The sequence below is a fragment of the Solenopsis invicta genome, chromosome 1 (genome assembly GCF_016802725.1).
Source record: "Solenopsis invicta isolate M01_SB chromosome 1, UNIL_Sinv_3.0, whole genome shotgun sequence".
Taxonomy (NCBI): Eukaryota; Metazoa; Arthropoda; class Insecta; order Hymenoptera; family Formicidae; genus Solenopsis; species Solenopsis invicta.
The window spans coordinates 24,315,129-24,331,635 of record NC_052664.1 but is presented as its reverse complement, the minus strand read 5'-3'; the positions used below and the strand labels follow the sequence as shown (position 1 = coordinate 24,331,635).

At 41.0% G+C, this 16,507-nt stretch overlaps 2 protein-coding genes and 1 long non-coding RNA gene across 3 annotated transcripts in view; 1 reads left to right on the top strand and 2 right to left on the bottom strand.

The window, feature by feature from the left end:
* Positions 1 to 16,507, bottom strand: part of LOC105202090 — a 152,938-nt gene that overhangs the window by 21,982 nt on the left and 114,449 nt on the right. The window lies entirely within an intron of this gene.
* LOC105202092 overlaps positions 1 to 16,507 on the top strand; it is a 110,536-nt gene that overhangs the window by 35,935 nt on the left and 58,094 nt on the right. The gene's annotated exons all lie outside the window — the stretch shown is intronic.
* LOC113004748 lies at positions 126 to 14,892 on the bottom strand. The gene is made up of 3 exons (XM_026139009.2): positions 13,851 to 14,892; positions 13,152 to 13,219; positions 126 to 2,246 (listed from the first exon to the last, which is right to left on the bottom strand). Exons 1-3 carry the CDS (start codon positions 13,913 to 13,915, stop codon positions 2,008 to 2,010), a joined length of 372 nt encoding a protein of 123 aa, XP_025994794.1. The 5' UTR covers positions 13,916 to 14,892; the 3' UTR covers positions 126 to 2,007.

Sequence of the window (16,507 nt, the reverse complement as noted above, 5' to 3'; positions counted from 1 at the left end):
TCTTGCATTTATATTATTCCTGGCTACGCCCACATTTTAAATGGTAATAAATTCTGAAATTCATTAGCCCTCGAGCAATATGAATCAAATCATAAAAGAGAGCTCTCAAAGTTTTTCGTTGTTCAAGGAGCGACTTTCGTTTTTCTGTTTTTTTTTCCATGCACACAAGATGAGACACTTCACGTAAATAGAATCACCAACACCCAGGCTCGCTTAGCGTTAATTTCATCCCGGAATTTTCAAGCTCCGTTCCAAGTACAATTCTAATACGGCTTGAATAAGAAAGGAGTCCAGCTGGATCGGACTTCTCGGATCTCCAGATTGCGAATCCACCGCTAACTCTTTGACGACCGACGGGAGCAACCTTTCTGTTGTCTTTTTTTTTCTTTCTTTCTCATTCTCTTAACTCAGCAGACGACGGGGTTTCTGCACCGGGCACGGGCTAATGACCGCGTGACTTCTTACACTAGAGGTTCTGGTGAAGGAGATGAATAGTCAATTCGGCAATAAATCAGCCCACCGTCGCTCGTAAGTTCCCATTTACACTCTCCTTTGTTGTAGCGTCCGGGCGCCACAAAACAGGCGTGGCGTGAGATGCATATTCGCGTTCGTACCGCAGCGAGATCGTAGAACGTATTGTGACGCTATTTTGCATGCCGGGGCAACGCTTAATTAGCGACTAACGAAGCAGAATAAAAAAAAATGATAATAGTCAGCATGCTAAAATTATAATTATCCACTGAGATTTCGTGGTGAAGTAGAATTGGAGCGAAAATGTCGAGGCAAACAATCTCTTAGTAAATTTTCTCAGGAAAAGGCACGACAATATTCGTTTCATTTGATAAAATTTCTATCACATGCGCACGCACACACGCACGGACGCACACATACACACACGCACGCACACATACACACACGCACACGCGCGCACACACACACACACACACACACACATACACAGAGATATATGCACAAAAAAGTTTCGTCTGGTAAAATATTTTTACGCCAATTTTTGTATAAAATATTCCAACATAGCATCTGTTTTATTGATAAAATATGTAAATATATGATTTATAATGATAATTTATATCTTTACACAGAGTTTAATAAATTATTTTTTTGCGAACAAAAATAATACATAAATTTTAGATTTATCAATATTATTAATTTATATTCAATTTCTGCACAATTATATTTACAATTGCGAGAGGGGAGATACAGCTTAGACTATTCATCAGAACACCAATCACAAATTAGACCGATTAAAAAATTAGTAAAAAAGATTAGCGACATGTTCGCATTAACCGTCGATCGTCAAAGAGTCAATTTATTCATTATACAGCCACGTGGCTGTGCCAAATAATAAATATTAAAAGTTCATAAATTAATAGTAATCAAGGTAAATATCTCCATTTACACTTGCTCGGCTGTCTTTTGAAAATGTGACGTGCAACGCAGATTTTCATAATTTGCATTTTGTATTCTGCAAGGTCATTACTGGCGACGTTACTTAATGCAATCACGAGAGGAGAGTATCGGCAAAAACTAACAAATTATGGTGAATAATTTACTGCAATTTCACAATTGTCTCTCGCTAATTTTATTACCTTACGCACTCTTATTCCAGAAATAAACTTCCAAACTGTTTGCTCGTGTAGCAATAAATCTTGCTTTCGCGGAATATATCGATACCTTCAACGTACGAGTTGACATACAATGTGTATCGAAAAACAATTTGAAGATTAATATCAAACAAAAAAAAAAAGAGAATACGTCGGATTATCAGATTTAAAGAGTCATGCAACAAGCCATTCGTCATAATCATTCTCCTATTGCTATACTCTTCTCTGCCGCGCGTACGTACTTAACGATTTCTCGAACAAACATCTTTTTACGCTTGAAAGCAAGCGCACGAGCCAGCCACATATCGCACGTTACATCTTCAAAAGCTTCCGTTATTACCGCTTAGAATTTCTAATTCGTATACTAATCTATCTAAAGGTGTACTCATCTGCTCTGCATTCTGCGGCGGTGCCTTTCGCTCCTGCTCGACGTTTCTGAAAATTTCCACCGTGGAAGGCCTCTCGAAGGCACGTGGAAATAATTCATGAACGTATCGATCAAAAGCACTTTTGTCCCGTTTGCAACATTCATGACGTTATCGATCGCTTCTTTCATAATGCATGTTTTATGAGAATAGTCTATGACAGTCTTCTGAAACTTGTACATCTCCGCGATTCGATCGCCTACAATTTACATAACAAATCTTTTGATTGAGGTAACAAAGGGAAACGGTGATCAGACATCGAAATCGATCTCAGCAGCCCTCGGAATTTAAATTTTTATTTTGCTACTGACAACCATGATTAGCACGCTCTGTGGATTTCCCCAAAGCACCTTCCCCTCCGCACTGTATCAGTCATATTGTATTTATTACGGACACGTTTTGAATATTTATAACGCGTTAGCATATTTATGGCACGTTAATGAGTGGATTCAGGCCATATACTGCATAACTCCCGTTATGGGATAGAAAAATTCGCAAGCACTGCTTGGGAGGATTTATTCTTTTCTCCGCTATCTCTCACGTCTCCACGCGCACGTGATATCTCTAGGGAGGATGTGCCGGCTCGAGAAAAAAATGCGTACGCAAAAGTCTGCCAGCAAATCTTTTTCCGTAAAAAGGAAAATGGATGTTCCTTGCAAACATTGACACTTAATATTTTACCTCGTTTCTTCAGCTTTTTTTCCCCGTCGAAGAAAGTATCAATGATTCATCAAAAAAGACGTATCAAAGATAAATGATGCTGAGGATTACACGTAGCTTAGTTGAATAAGAGACTTTTTGTGAAAGAAACTTTTGAATAACGTATGATTCTCACACATGTATAATAATCTGAAAGAAGCCGCACCGTTTCACTAAATTTCTCAAATTGTGTTATATTAAAAAAAAAAAATTAATAAGAATATGTTAATGAAAGTAAACGGTATACTTTTTACTCTGCTTATGAAAATCCGTGCACGATATTTTTTACATTTTTTTTTTTTTTTTTAGAAAGAACCGAGTATAGCTCATTTCGTCTGTGAAAGCAGTGCTCTAGGTCTAACGGCGCTCAATGAGATGCAAATGAATATTGACGTCGAGAGTAACCGAATTTTCAAAATTGCATTCACACCATTTTCCGAGCAAGGCGGACGCGCAAGTAATTTTTATCGCGGGCATCCCCCTCCCTCTTTCCCGCCGTAAATTCGACAACGCAAGACAAACGACGAGCGCAGGAACGGAAGGCCGGTTAACAATAACTCGGCGAGCGCGGACAAGCGCGGGCGCCCGCTTGCACGGACGCGCAAAATGCAACTGCGAGCGGAATTCACGCGGACCGCGGTAGTGGCTATGCACATGCTTCTGTAGCCAAGCACGTGCTATCGGTGAACGTAGGTATGTGTATGCGCGCGCGCAATTGCGACCGGACAGTAGAGATGGGCTCGAGCCCTTCGCAAGCAGTTATGACAAGACACGCCGCGTTTTACGAAAGAAAGTTGTAATTCCAAAATCGTTGTCGTTTCGAATTGGAGACGCGAGACCTCGGTATGAAGTCTGGCGTCTCCAATGCGAAAGGTGCGAGAACTGATCTGGAAAAATGGCTCTTGATATCGTACCGCGATTAGATGCAAAAAAAAAAAAAAAATTGGAAACTAGCATCATTTTCTCACAAAGGCAGATACTCGAAAAGCTAAAAGGCACGCCGATTTTGAACAACAAACTCGCGGCCTAGCGAGTTAATGAATTTTAATTAATTCGATCCCATCCCTAGCAGTGGAGCGTGTGTGCGCGTGGATAATGCACACGTACACGCGATTTTGGGATCTCGCGCCCCCTAACAAAATCGGAACGGAAGAGAGAAAGAGAGTTCGCGACTACACCGGAACGAATGATTCGTATCACCGGACGATAACGAGGGTACGTTTTACAACTTTACACACGAGGCCCAGCCGACGGATTATCGCGGATCGTCGGGTGTTATAAACACTCTGAAATGTTAATAATGATCGCAGCGGATTAATCTTTAAAATGTTTGTATACCATGGATTAAAAGTGCGATTTTATGCGCTAGAAAAACCGGCTGTGTGTACCTCGCACAAATTTTCGCGATTCCCAGCATCGCGTTGAATAAATCAAATCACGTAGCAATCAATTAAACAAACATTCGTTTGAAAGGTTGCACGCATAGCTAATTATCGCGTAATTTAATTAATCTTTAATCTTAATTGCAAAGACAGGTTCTTTGTTAGAATCCGTGGAATCAATTTTTTTGCGAATTAAAATACATTAAAAAAAAAGAAAAAAAGGAATCGTTTACATGTTACACAGAGATCGAAAGGGATTCATCAAAAGTTTAATTAAATAATGAAATTACGTTATTTATCTCTCGCTAAAATTTATTGAAGAAAAATTTAGCAACGAGCGGAGATGACGAGAATATCCGTTATTAAACTAATTCTCTTTTATTCTCCGAACGTGCTGTATTTTGTATCTCATTATTCGCGCATCAAAGTCATTTATATTCTTGAGAATTAAACAAGCCTGATGGAAATACACCCTGATTCCTTCATTACGCAACCTCGACGTTCCTCGGTAAAAGCTTTCAGGATCTGGTAATTAATCTCTGTTGTACCACGAGCGGTCGGTCCATTTTTATCTTTATCGTCTAGAAACAGTATTTTATTCGTCTTTCCTCCCCCCCCCCCCCCACGTCGCCGCGCGCAATCATTGTTGTTGTTTTCCCATTTTCCTTCGTGAATATCGTAAAAAGCACAGCGAGCCGCCGTAGGTACGGAGGGCGATTAATTTTACGAGGCGAACGACGCGGAACAGGGAGCGAGTGCATAAAGTACGATTCAATTGCGCGTCGCCGAGGAATCGCGGCCCGCGTGGGCTCAGGATGTATGGGATTTCTACTTCCGTAACATCCGGCATGAAGCGACGAACGCCCAGCGAGGCGCTTACGAAACGTTGTTACGTGTGTCTGCGCGTACACTCGAGCGACGAATAAGATTCTTTCGAGAAATAAATCTAAGAAGTATAAATCTCGAATAAGATTTCCCCCTTTACCTCCGCTGGATGGAATAATCGATTTTCACGTCATCTTTATGCTATCGATACACTGAGAGAAATCGTTTGGTAAGATCAACTAATGTTTGGTTGAATAGTGATCAAATGAATTTTGTAGTTACTGGTACCAAAAACACTTAGTTACATTTAACAAAACTTCTCGTAATTTGTTGTACGAAAAGAATTATTTGGTTAAGGCTACAAATTGTTTGATTAAAACAACTATATTTAGTAATTGTAACTATAAAATTCATTTGATGACTATTTAATCAAACGTTAGTTGATTTTACCAAACATTTTTCTCAGTTATACAGCATCACGTTCGACAAGCTTATTCGACAAGACGCCATGAAAAGTGGCAATTTGTTCGGATTGTACAACAAATTAATATGTTTCAAATAAAGAGCTTATAAAAATCTTATAAATTTATATAAGATCCTTATTCAGATTTTATTAAAACTTATTAAGTCCAATTTATGTGATTTAACTAACTCTTAATAAATTTTTAATATGGGATGAGGATTTAATATATAGTCCTAATGATGCATCTTAATTAATGAGAGATAATCATTTTTCTGTATACAGGAAAAAAGAAAAATATAATTAAGCCAACTAATGCGACAAAATTATTTATTAAGTCACAATTTCTGTGCGAAACTTTTCAATACATTTAAAATATTGTTCAAACAATATTTTATGTGAGATAAATTTTTTATATATCTCACACAGAGATATATACAAAATTTATCAAGACTGAGTATGAATAGACCTAAAAAAATTTCACACAAAGACGTCAAAGTACTATACACAACTTAATTTGGTTCTTTATGTAGTCCAAATTAAATCTTTAGACGGTTTCAATAAAACAAAAACCCTTATTAAAATTTTTTTAGTACTTTATTAAGTTTTAATAAAACATATATTAAATTATACTAATCTCATACTAAATCCTTATTAAATTTTATTAGATCTTTTTTCGGGGAAAGTCGCGGACGTGATGCATATGAATTTCCAATTATCCAAACTCCGAAGAACGTCCGATTCGTTCATTTCGCAAGAAGCTGTTGTTCTTCCATTAAGGAATTTTTCGAGCGTTATAGTTTACAGCCGATAATTAACCGAACGTACGAACGCGCGGAATAATCTCCGACATGCGACAAAATAAGAACTCCAGCGTTTTTATACCGTTGGCGAAATGTAGTTTCCGCGTTTTTCGAACAATAGCGGTACACACGCTTACAGCAAAATCCGAATGCGCGTGTGTGTGCGCACGGTCGAACGAGATATTATTGACGAATTAATTACGGATATGCGTGTGTACGATGGTACCGGCCGGCACGGTGCATTCCCCTACACGCGTGTGTACCGCGCGAATATTAAAAACAATGATTCGTCGAGCGAACCATGCGAGCGTTATAATTCATAATTAGGACCGCGCGGTTTTTCGACGGAAATTCAATTTCCGGATTTACGAGTGAAAATTGGATGTTTTCAAAGAGAAAAAGGACGAAGCGATGAAAGCGACGTCAAATGCTGCACGCACGATACACATATTTTTTTTTCCTTTTTTTTCCTCCTTTTTCGAGGGATTGCATTCGCCTTGGGCGTTCGCGCTTTTGAACATTCATCTCGTTAGCACAAGAGCATAAAACCGCACTCGGATAAGACAGTCGACAGTGCGGCCCAGAAAAGCTTGAACGTTGGAAATACCGTCTCGCCCAGAAATAGGTTAAATGCGTCAGTAAAACGTTCCTTTGTCGGTCGGAAATTCGAATCTGTAAAGCTTGTAAAGCGGCTCGGTGGGGTGATTTCGCGGAAGCGACGTCGGAAAGGGAGCACAAAGGACCGTATACTTTCTTATAGCGGCATAAATGGCAATTACGGTTATCTCTCCCACTTGCTCGATGCGTGCAATTCTCTAACGCGCTATACGACCGAGAATGCGTAACGGTCGCATGAGTTTCCGACTGAATCTCCGTGATTACAAAATCGATGAGCGCAAACAGAAAGGCACAGGAAGAGTATTAAACCAAAGGTTAAATACCATTTCGAGATTATGCGACTTTAAACGAAGGCTTTTATTTTGCGACAAACATTTAAAAGATTTAAATACATAATGCGATTGTTTTTTAATCATTATTACTTGTTATTTAGAATCTTTTTAAACGAGTAGATATAAATTAGAAGAGAGAAATTTTGTTATTACTTTTTCTTTCTTCTTCTTGATTGATAAATTTTATTTTCTGTCAAACGCAAACAATATAGGAAGAAATATCGCTCCGATCAACAAATTCTTTTCCAACGTCAAACGTGGAAGGCTTCCTTACAGTTAACAGTTTAGCAGCTAATAAAGCTAACTGCGTAACGTCTATCTAGACACTTTACATAAACGGAAAGCGTAGTGGAACGCAATCTGGCAATCTCGCGAGATCATGAAGATCGTGTGTAGGGAGAGAAGATTTTTCTCAGTCATGCGTTATCAAGACAGCTAACAAGGGATATGCAAATGAAGCATTTTTCGCGGCAGCTCGGTGGTCCGCGGGGTCGAGAGATGTGCGACGGGATCCCGACATTGAATAATTTTGCGCACTTTTATGCAGAATATAACGCACCCCTTTGCAAATCTCACGCTCGCACTCGAGGAACAATGAATCACGCGTGCGAAGCGAACGTGGAGGCCTACACTGTGTATACGTACTCGCGTACAGATGTATGTACATATATAGTATATACGCCGTGATTGCTATGAGAAGCACGTATCGCAGCCGAAACTTGAAAATTCTTACGGGGGAGAAAAACGAGAGCGAGCGGGCGGTATTACGCCTGACGAACTGAAGAAATATCCGCCCGGCGAAATGAATCGCGGACGCCTGAACGCGCGTACGTGACGCCATCAGCTGAATGCATCCGCGAGACGTCGCGAGACTATTCCCGTCATCGGGAGTAACGTCGAAGGTACAACGCCGAGGGCGCACGCCGCGCCGGTCCATCCGCGTGCGGCTGTTCCCGTTCGCCTCGGGAAAAGAGAATGCTCGAGGCGGCGAGAAATTTAAACAAGAGTAAATTTTAATGAGATTATCCCGAAACGCGTACGCGGGGATAAGAACAAGGGACTGCAACGGGGGCACGCGAAGGGCACTCCGGTTAACGCTTCGCGACTCAGCTTCTCGGCTTGGAGTACTCAAGATTTTACGCCGTCAATTCGGAGAATAGTAACTATTCCAGGCTACTTTTCTTTGCGCTCTTCTCGCGTCCGGCGAAAAATCTCTTAAGGGGGAAGGGGGGGGGGTCGTATAATCGGCCGAAAAAAAGCTGATTTTCATAAATTTTTTTGCGGCACAAAACTTTTAATGAACTGTCCGTAACTTTCCTCACATGTTTCTTATAATTCGTAGATGTAGAAAAAATTTTTTAAAGCCAAATTAGTTCAAATGTGACGCTCGCTCTCCAAGTTCTGGTTTTCGAGGGAGTCAAATGGCGTACAATGCAGTATGTTTTTATCTCATCCCGCAATAAAAAAATCGAACAAATCTGTCTTTTTGATAAAATTGCACACCGGAAGAACCGAGATCCGATAGTAAAAAGTACTAAAATAAAAATTCTACGCAGTTTTGAAAAAAATGGTCAATTTTTCGCATAAAATTTTCATTTTTATCACGTGAAAAAAATAGTTTGAACAGTTATTCTTGCAAGTTTTATAGGTACAACCCGGTGGAGAATTTTGTGAAAAATGAAACATGCACCATCTCAGCTATATTGATCAAATATTTTTTGAGTTATATTGCACGCCGCGCGCCGTTTTGAAAGATGTAATTTCGAGAAAAACGCGTCCAAAGTTTGAAACGCGCGTGACTATCTCTTGGACGCACACGTATGAATTTGTCTATAGGATCGTTAATATATGAAGACTTAAAATTTGAATTCTTGAAATGTTTCGATACATATATATGCAATAAAAAAAAAATCGATTTTTAAATGACCTTCTCCCCTTAACTCGACTGCCCGTCAATGCGCGTTCTCGCGGCGACGAGAATTAATTAGTTCGCTTTACAAGACGCTGAAAATTTCGCATTTTACGTCGCAACGTCGAGTATCGAATACATATTTTCAACTTTTAGTAGCGATACGGATATTGAAATACAATCGATACCCGCAGGGGGACTCACGACTCACGAGGTAGCGTCTAGTAGTTCATACATAACAGAATTTTACTTTCAATATCAAGGATACCAGCCCTTCTTCTAAATATTAATGTCGATATTGAATCGTAGAGTCAATCCCGTTGGTACGATTTGTACGCTTTCGCCTCGAGCGATACTTTTGATGCTCCGATAATATCGGAGCGGTCGTTAACAACGCCGAATATCGATATCCCGATGGTATGGCTATACGCTAAGCATATCCCCGGGCGCGAAAGCGGCACTTTAATAACGATCTACTTGCTTAACAAACACAAATATGCCGAACCGGAGTGTTCGACAGAACGGGCTGCGTCGGCCTATGTAAATTCTAAATCCCCCAGGCCGATCGCCCGTTCTGTAAGCAGCGCACACGAAATCATGCACCGCGTACATGTCACTTTCTCGCCGCCTGCCGCTTTGGAAAGTATCGATGTTCCCGCGGCGGCGGCGCCGATGCACCGCGGACATCCATCTCTAGGTGTGAAACCGCGCTCTAATTACAGGGCCGCCCGCTTTCTCGCGCACACACACACACACACGCACGATGAACGCGGATGCGGCGGCCGGCGCGGCGGTACGCCGACCGACGTACGTGTCTGTACGCGATGTGGCGGCGGATAACGCGGTGGATTCCGCGTGCGAGTATTCCGCTGCCGTGTGCGAGAGCGCGAATGCGCCCCTTCCCTCCCACCTGCGGGGGCAGTCGCGATTAAGCGGAGCTAATTGAAGGGCGCGCCCGCGTTTGCATTACGCTGGTCGGTCGGTGGCTACCGATCCGCGATTAAATTCGCCCCGGCAATTCATGATCCGGCGTTTTAACTCGCAATATCGACGATGCCTCTGTGGCCACGACCACTTGCTCCCTGTAACCATAGAACACGCGAAAGCCCGCCTCTCTCTCTCTCTCTCTCTCTCTCTCGTTCTCTCCTCGACTATCCCGAAGGACGTCTCGTCTCCATCAGGTACCTTGTCGGGAACCTCTCGAAGGAACAAAGCGAGGGCGCACGTGACCGTCATAAGATAGTACCTCGACGAGAAGCTGAACGGAGCAACATCGACTCTGCGATCGACACCGTCTCGAGCGGTTCCTTCTCGTGTTTATTTACGAAGACGCCTTGGCGCGAGGCGCGGAAATTCTACTATAGAAATACGCGTGCAAAATCGAATTGGTATTCCGCTCCCTATTCTCTCACCTCGCGCAGCGCGATCGTCTGGTTAATCTGGAATGCTCCTTTTGGAATTATTAAATATTTAATCCGTTCCAAACTAATCGCAATCAAGTGAGGGTCAATGAGGAGGGACGAACCAATCTGTTTCGAGACGGGAAAAAAAATAATAAAAACAAAAATCATTCTCTCCGTTGATTTTTTTTCCCCGCAGAGTAATTCCTTGTAGTTTGAAAGTTTAATAACCAGCACTATTCCGGACCTTGATCTTTCTCTCGGGATGAAACGACGCAATCTGCATCCGCACCAAGTTTTGAGTGTTAACAAACGTTGGGACTGATTTCGGGTAACGCGGAGCTTTCCCCGAGCATCGCGGAAATCCGAGGTCAGAAGGGCAAAAGGTTGCGGCTTGCACGCTTGATACACGAAAGTTCTTCTCCCGCTGAGCGACATTACGAAACTCCGTAAAGCAGATTTAGACTCCGGTCTCGACAGAGACAAAAAAAAAACACGGGACTCAGAGAATGACGGGGGAATATCAAGCTGGCGAGAGCCGGCGCGGCGCGGCGCGGCGCAGCGCGCCAGGGCTTCTGATTCTTTGAGGTTTAAGAATTAGTTTAATACAAGATTCACGAACGCGCGCGCCCGCGCGTTCGCCGATCCCCGTTGCGCACTGTTCGCGGCACTGTTTCTACGTCTTTCGCTTCCTTTTCACAAGCAGGAATATCTTCGTGAAATAATTGTGAATATTCCGGAGGACTCCGGCGAGAGACACTCTCTCTCTCTCTTTCTCTCTCTGCGGTGCGCGCAAGAAAGTTAATGGATGCAGTGAGATAGCATCTACGCGATAAGATTAAATTAAATTGTCGAGGTCATCGCTTCGACAGCACTCTATATTTTTTACGCATTACAAAGCGCTGCCAAACCGATAATCATTGTATTTTTGTATTATAATACGAAATTGCTATCCGTCGAACCCGTGTTTCCAGTAATTTGGCTTAATTCGATCGTACAGCCGCGCCATCCCATTATCCTTTCTCTGTAGAAGTTATTTAAAAGTAAAAGTATTATATTAGATGTAATTTTTCTTTGTCAAGGCCCATTAACGTAATCTTCAGAATTTCGCTACAAGCATAACACTTGAAAGTAATTACATAATTTATGAGCGTGTGCATAAAAAATATTGAAATATTGTCCCCTAAATTCTTTTTTTCATTCAGCGTCGGACACGTAAAATATATAATTGAACAAAAAAGCCCATATTATTACACTTGATGTACATTAGAAATGTGTGCCTGATAATTTAGAGTCAAAATTGTTTTTGAATTTATTTTACGCTTATTTATTGCCGTGTGAATTATATGTAGAAGATAATATCTCAATTTGATTCGTCTAGTACTTTGAGTGAAATTTATGTTGTCCTAACTATCAGTAAATTTAGAAGATGTATGTAAGCACGTCTCTCTTTCGCTCTCTTTCTCTCTGTCTCTCTTCATCCTGCCGCAAATACGAGCCAACACAAACGAATATTTGTTCCGAGGGGTAAACCGCCGGGGAATTGTAGTGTACAAGATCGAGGAATTAGTAGGAATTAACTCGGCATTAAGTGTTGTTGGAATGTAATATTGCTTGTTTAATGTACTAATCTCTGCTTAAGTCGTTAGCTCATTTTCAGCTAACAGTTTACTCCTCATATTTTGTGACTTTCTCGATTTCGCAAGAGATACTTTTGCGAGGGAAACAATCTCTCCATCACGATTACAATATTTGACGATTATAAAGATCGCGTAAAATATATCCTAAATATTATATTTTACAGTGTTTTATGAATTAGGAGATAAAGCGCCACATATATCCATTTATTAGATATCGCCTAACAGCGAGTAATAGATACACTTAAAGGATGATGCTTATTATACCTCCGTGTAAAACTTTGATAGTTTGAGTTCGAGTTATCGTTTTTGTTAATACCGGAAGGAGAACGGAGGACATAGGAAATTCCCACGTTCGCAAAGTTAGGTAATCCAAGTCTCATCGTGACTTCATTTGCAGCGCGTCGAGATGGTAGTTGAATTATTGTCGTTATCTCGAGAGCCGAGAATATGTTTTCGTGTAAAATCGAAAATCAACGCTCGCCAACTCTCCCGGAAAAGACGGGATAACAATAATATCGCGCGGTTGTATCGAACGGTAGGTGCGAAATTTGTTCAATTTATTCAGATCTAATTGCATTGTGTAATCGCGAGATTATTATTAAATCGAACCTCGGATTAATTATGATGCGCGCGATCAGTATCAGTATCCGATTTCTCTACACAATCGCGCGAGAGGAAGTACAATTAAATTCCTTAAAACGATGGGAATAGGGCAAACCTTTACCACGAAATAACCGAAATCGATACAGTTTTATTACGAGGGAGTTTAAAAATTCTATGAAAATAGCAAACGTATACCCAACGATTGAATTTTACATAATATCGTAAAAATTCATTGTTTTCAAATTCGGCATATATAATTAACGGACACGAGCATTTGGCGCCTCTGTATTTATTTAACTGCTAAACATGGTTGTCAGGCTCAGAGTTTTGGTAGAATTTTTAAGTAATCCGTCGTAAATACTTTACGCGGATAAAGAAGAGCTGCTGGATCAGATTACTGAATTTCGCGCTCGAAATGGTTGCTTAATTTTACCGGCATGTTGTGCGCGTCCAACGAGAATAAACTTTTCATACTGTCGCATTTTGAGAGCGTGTGAATACCTGCGATTGTACGGTTTCACCGGGACAACGTTTCGCAGCGTGCGGTTAAAAAAATTAAAGCCGAGGAGAATTATTCTGCGCGATATTCGGAATCGCGAATAAATTTTTATCAATAAATGATATCTTGGAACGAAAAGGAATGGCGTCGTTTAGTTACGGCTTGTTCGAAACGATTTCTATATCCGCGCGCACAACATTTGCTTCTTTGTGCTTGCAGGCTGCAATATGGTATTGGTCGTTCCAAGATATTGATATACCAGGTGTTCCACAACACAGATAAAATTGTAATAAGATTACACCCTCCGACGAGCATAGAACCGGCTTTTTTCGAAATAAAAATTTATATCAAGATCAAAAAGAAAAAAATGCATACCAATCAAGCGCGAATGGAGAGATATCGTGTTCCTAAAAATCAATATAAGAAATTATATGTAATTGAAATTAGAAGTTAAATAAACGGACAGACTTTCGCTCTCTTTCGGTCGAACAAATGCTTGGCAACAAAGAATAAAGAATTGTAAAATAGAATTACGTCTTTTTGAACAACTTTTCTCTCTCCGGGAGAGGAAAGGGGGAGGGGGAGGAAGAAGTAACTCTGAATAAAGGAGGAAATTCAATGTGAAAATATCACCTCGTCACTTTTCGCACACTTTTTACCAAGCACCGTGCGTATCTCGCATAAACAAATCTCGGCATTGCGTTTAGCGCCTAAATATAGTTCGGCCACAAACACTCGCGTATCGAGAGATCGCGCATCAGACGGACGTCTTCGCGTGCGCTTTCGCGGACGTTCGCAATGCAACTGCGGCAGCGGAATACGCGGCGCTGCAACGTGCACCGCTCCAACGTGTACGCATGTGTATATGTGTACGAGCGTGCGTGCGTGCGTGTGTGTGTGTGTGTGTGTGTGTGTGTGTATCCGTATCCGCGCTGTGTGCGTAAGAGCTGTGTGTGTTTTTTGCGCGTGTATTTTTGCGCGTGAGTCCACATCCCGTGTGTATGGGCGAGCGAGCGAACATCAGGACGAGAAACGCGCGCGACAGATGCGTCCCCAATTTCACCGCGGAAAAACTTGACGCTGCCCCTTTACGATCTCACTCGAGGTACGCGCGTCGATTCGAAATGCAGATCGCCTGAGATGTCGTCGCGTGTCGTGAAGTTAACTCCGCCTCGCGCTTGCAACGGGAAAAATATTGAGAACACAGCGGGATGGAAAAAAAAATCCACGGAAATCGTGACCCTCCCCCCGCGAGGGGAGGATACCGATTCGCGCGGAAATATTTCGCGAATAACGCCGAGATTTGACGGCGAAATTTTAATTACGTTTTCTCGCCACCGGGGCGGGAAAGTTTGCGTTTAATTAACATTTTTGTCCGTACGGATATAATTAAATACGACTCGGGACCGAGTTTGAGTAACTCGATAATGTTTTCAATTCGCAATACGCATATAATCGAAATATTCTTCCGGGGAGTCGGTAAAAGTTAATTATAACTATCAATGTTTCTAATTTAGCTCGATTTTTCTCAAGGTCGATATGAGCAAAGTTCAGGCGGAAAACTCATTTCCGCCGTCCGGTCGCTCGGAAATGTTCAAAATAATGATAAAATCATACTTGACAAATTTTGTAAATATTACTAGACCGTGAGAGAGAGAGAGAGAGAGAGAGAGAGAGAGAGAGAGAGAGAGAGAGAGAGATACGGTGTACATGTAATTTTATATCCTACATTATTTGTATTACAACTTACATTTCATACTCTTTTTTTGTTTTTAATATCACGTTCTTTGAGGATAGTCAAAATAAAAATCGATACAAATAAATACAAATGAAACGTAACAAAGATAACGTTCGAATTTTTTCATTATTTTTTGCAAGTTTTTCACACGATAATAGATTTTGTATACCAATATAATTCACGTGCTGAACAAGAATAGAAAAATAACGTGACAATTTTTCACGATTATACCGTGATGGTGCTCGAAAATTTGCTCACGAGTAAAAATAATCACCCGGATAACGCAATACATTATCGTCAGTGCGTTGTTATTGTTACCGGTACGGTACGAAAGGAGAGACGAAGTGCAGATGCAACCTCGTGATTTCAGTCGGGGTGGCCGACAATTTTTCCATCCATTTTCGTCCGCCCCGAAATCGTGAAATACTGCGGGCTGATGGATTTCGAAGAAAACAGAGGAAATATACGGTCCAAGAGATATCCGTCGACACGACGACGCGACGACAGAAATGTCGGCGAAATGTGGATATAATGTCGCGCGATTCCAACTGAAAGCCAATTACGAAAGCCGGTGTAAAATAATTCAGACCCGGTAATTTGACCTTCCGTTCCGTAAAAGTCATTTTGTCGGAACTTCCCTTCTTGAACTTCCAGCTGAATCCTCAGTGCTTTAATTGATCCAACTTTTGGCGCTCTTGCGCATATTATCCAGCTTTTTAATTGACATAAATTTGAGAATATGTATCGTAACGTAAAAACTATGTGGTTTTCTGTCAATTAACTGTTCAGCATTGTTACAAAGATAACTATTAATGCGTATTTCAATAAATAAATTCAAATTGTTCAAAATGTCACGAGCGATTCTTTATGAAATATCGTTCATTTCTTTCAGACTTAAAATTAACGTTTGCTTTGCATTGCTGGTCATAGAACAAATCTTGCTGTATCAACAAGTTAATATATATTATTACCAAAGAAACATTTACATAGAAAATAATTAATGTTATAAAAATATATAAACAAATGTAAATTGAAAAAAAGCAAAGCGTTTCAAATAAGACTTGATTTTTGGTCATTACATGGGAAAAGTTCCAAATATTTACAACCGTGTATCTTTATTCACGGGGCAAAATATTTCACGTACGGACATTTCATGCTCTTCGCACAGAAAATGACGGAACGAAGAAGTTGAAGCGGACGTATGAAACGAATTATTAATCAGATATCGTAAAGAAGCTGTCGTAAAAAGCGTGTCAAGGAGAAACTTGTGCATGTTGATATTCCATGCAGGTCCAATTCTTCGCGCGAACGACACGTGTACGTTGCAGGTAATGAATTCAAAGTACAGTGTGCAGCCCCGGACTGCACCCCGCAAATGCAACAGCACTACCTAAACTTGCGAGTTAAGAGTAGAAAATTTTTACCGCCCGTACGCCTACATATCTACGTTAAACAAGCCCCGATATACATATTTCTCGTATTTCTTATGCGTTCCTTTATACGCTTCCGGAAATGTGTTTCGTGAAGTTCGTGTCTGGTATCAACGCGAGAT

Bases quoted from the DNA above. Each gene is read 5' to 3' on its own strand.
- LOC113004748 (XM_026139009.2), bottom strand. From the start codon at position 13,915: ATGCCGAGATTTGTTTATGCGAGATACGCACGGTGCTTGGTAAAAAGT. The intron at 13,220-13,850 runs GTGATATTTTCA...GTACAATCGCAG, and splicing joins AGTGTGCGAAAAGTGACGAG to GTATTCACACGCTCTCAAAA. The intron at 2,247-13,151 runs GTAAAATTAAGC...TGTAAATTGTAG, and splicing joins TGGACGCGCACAACATGCCG to GCGATCGAATCGCGGAGATG.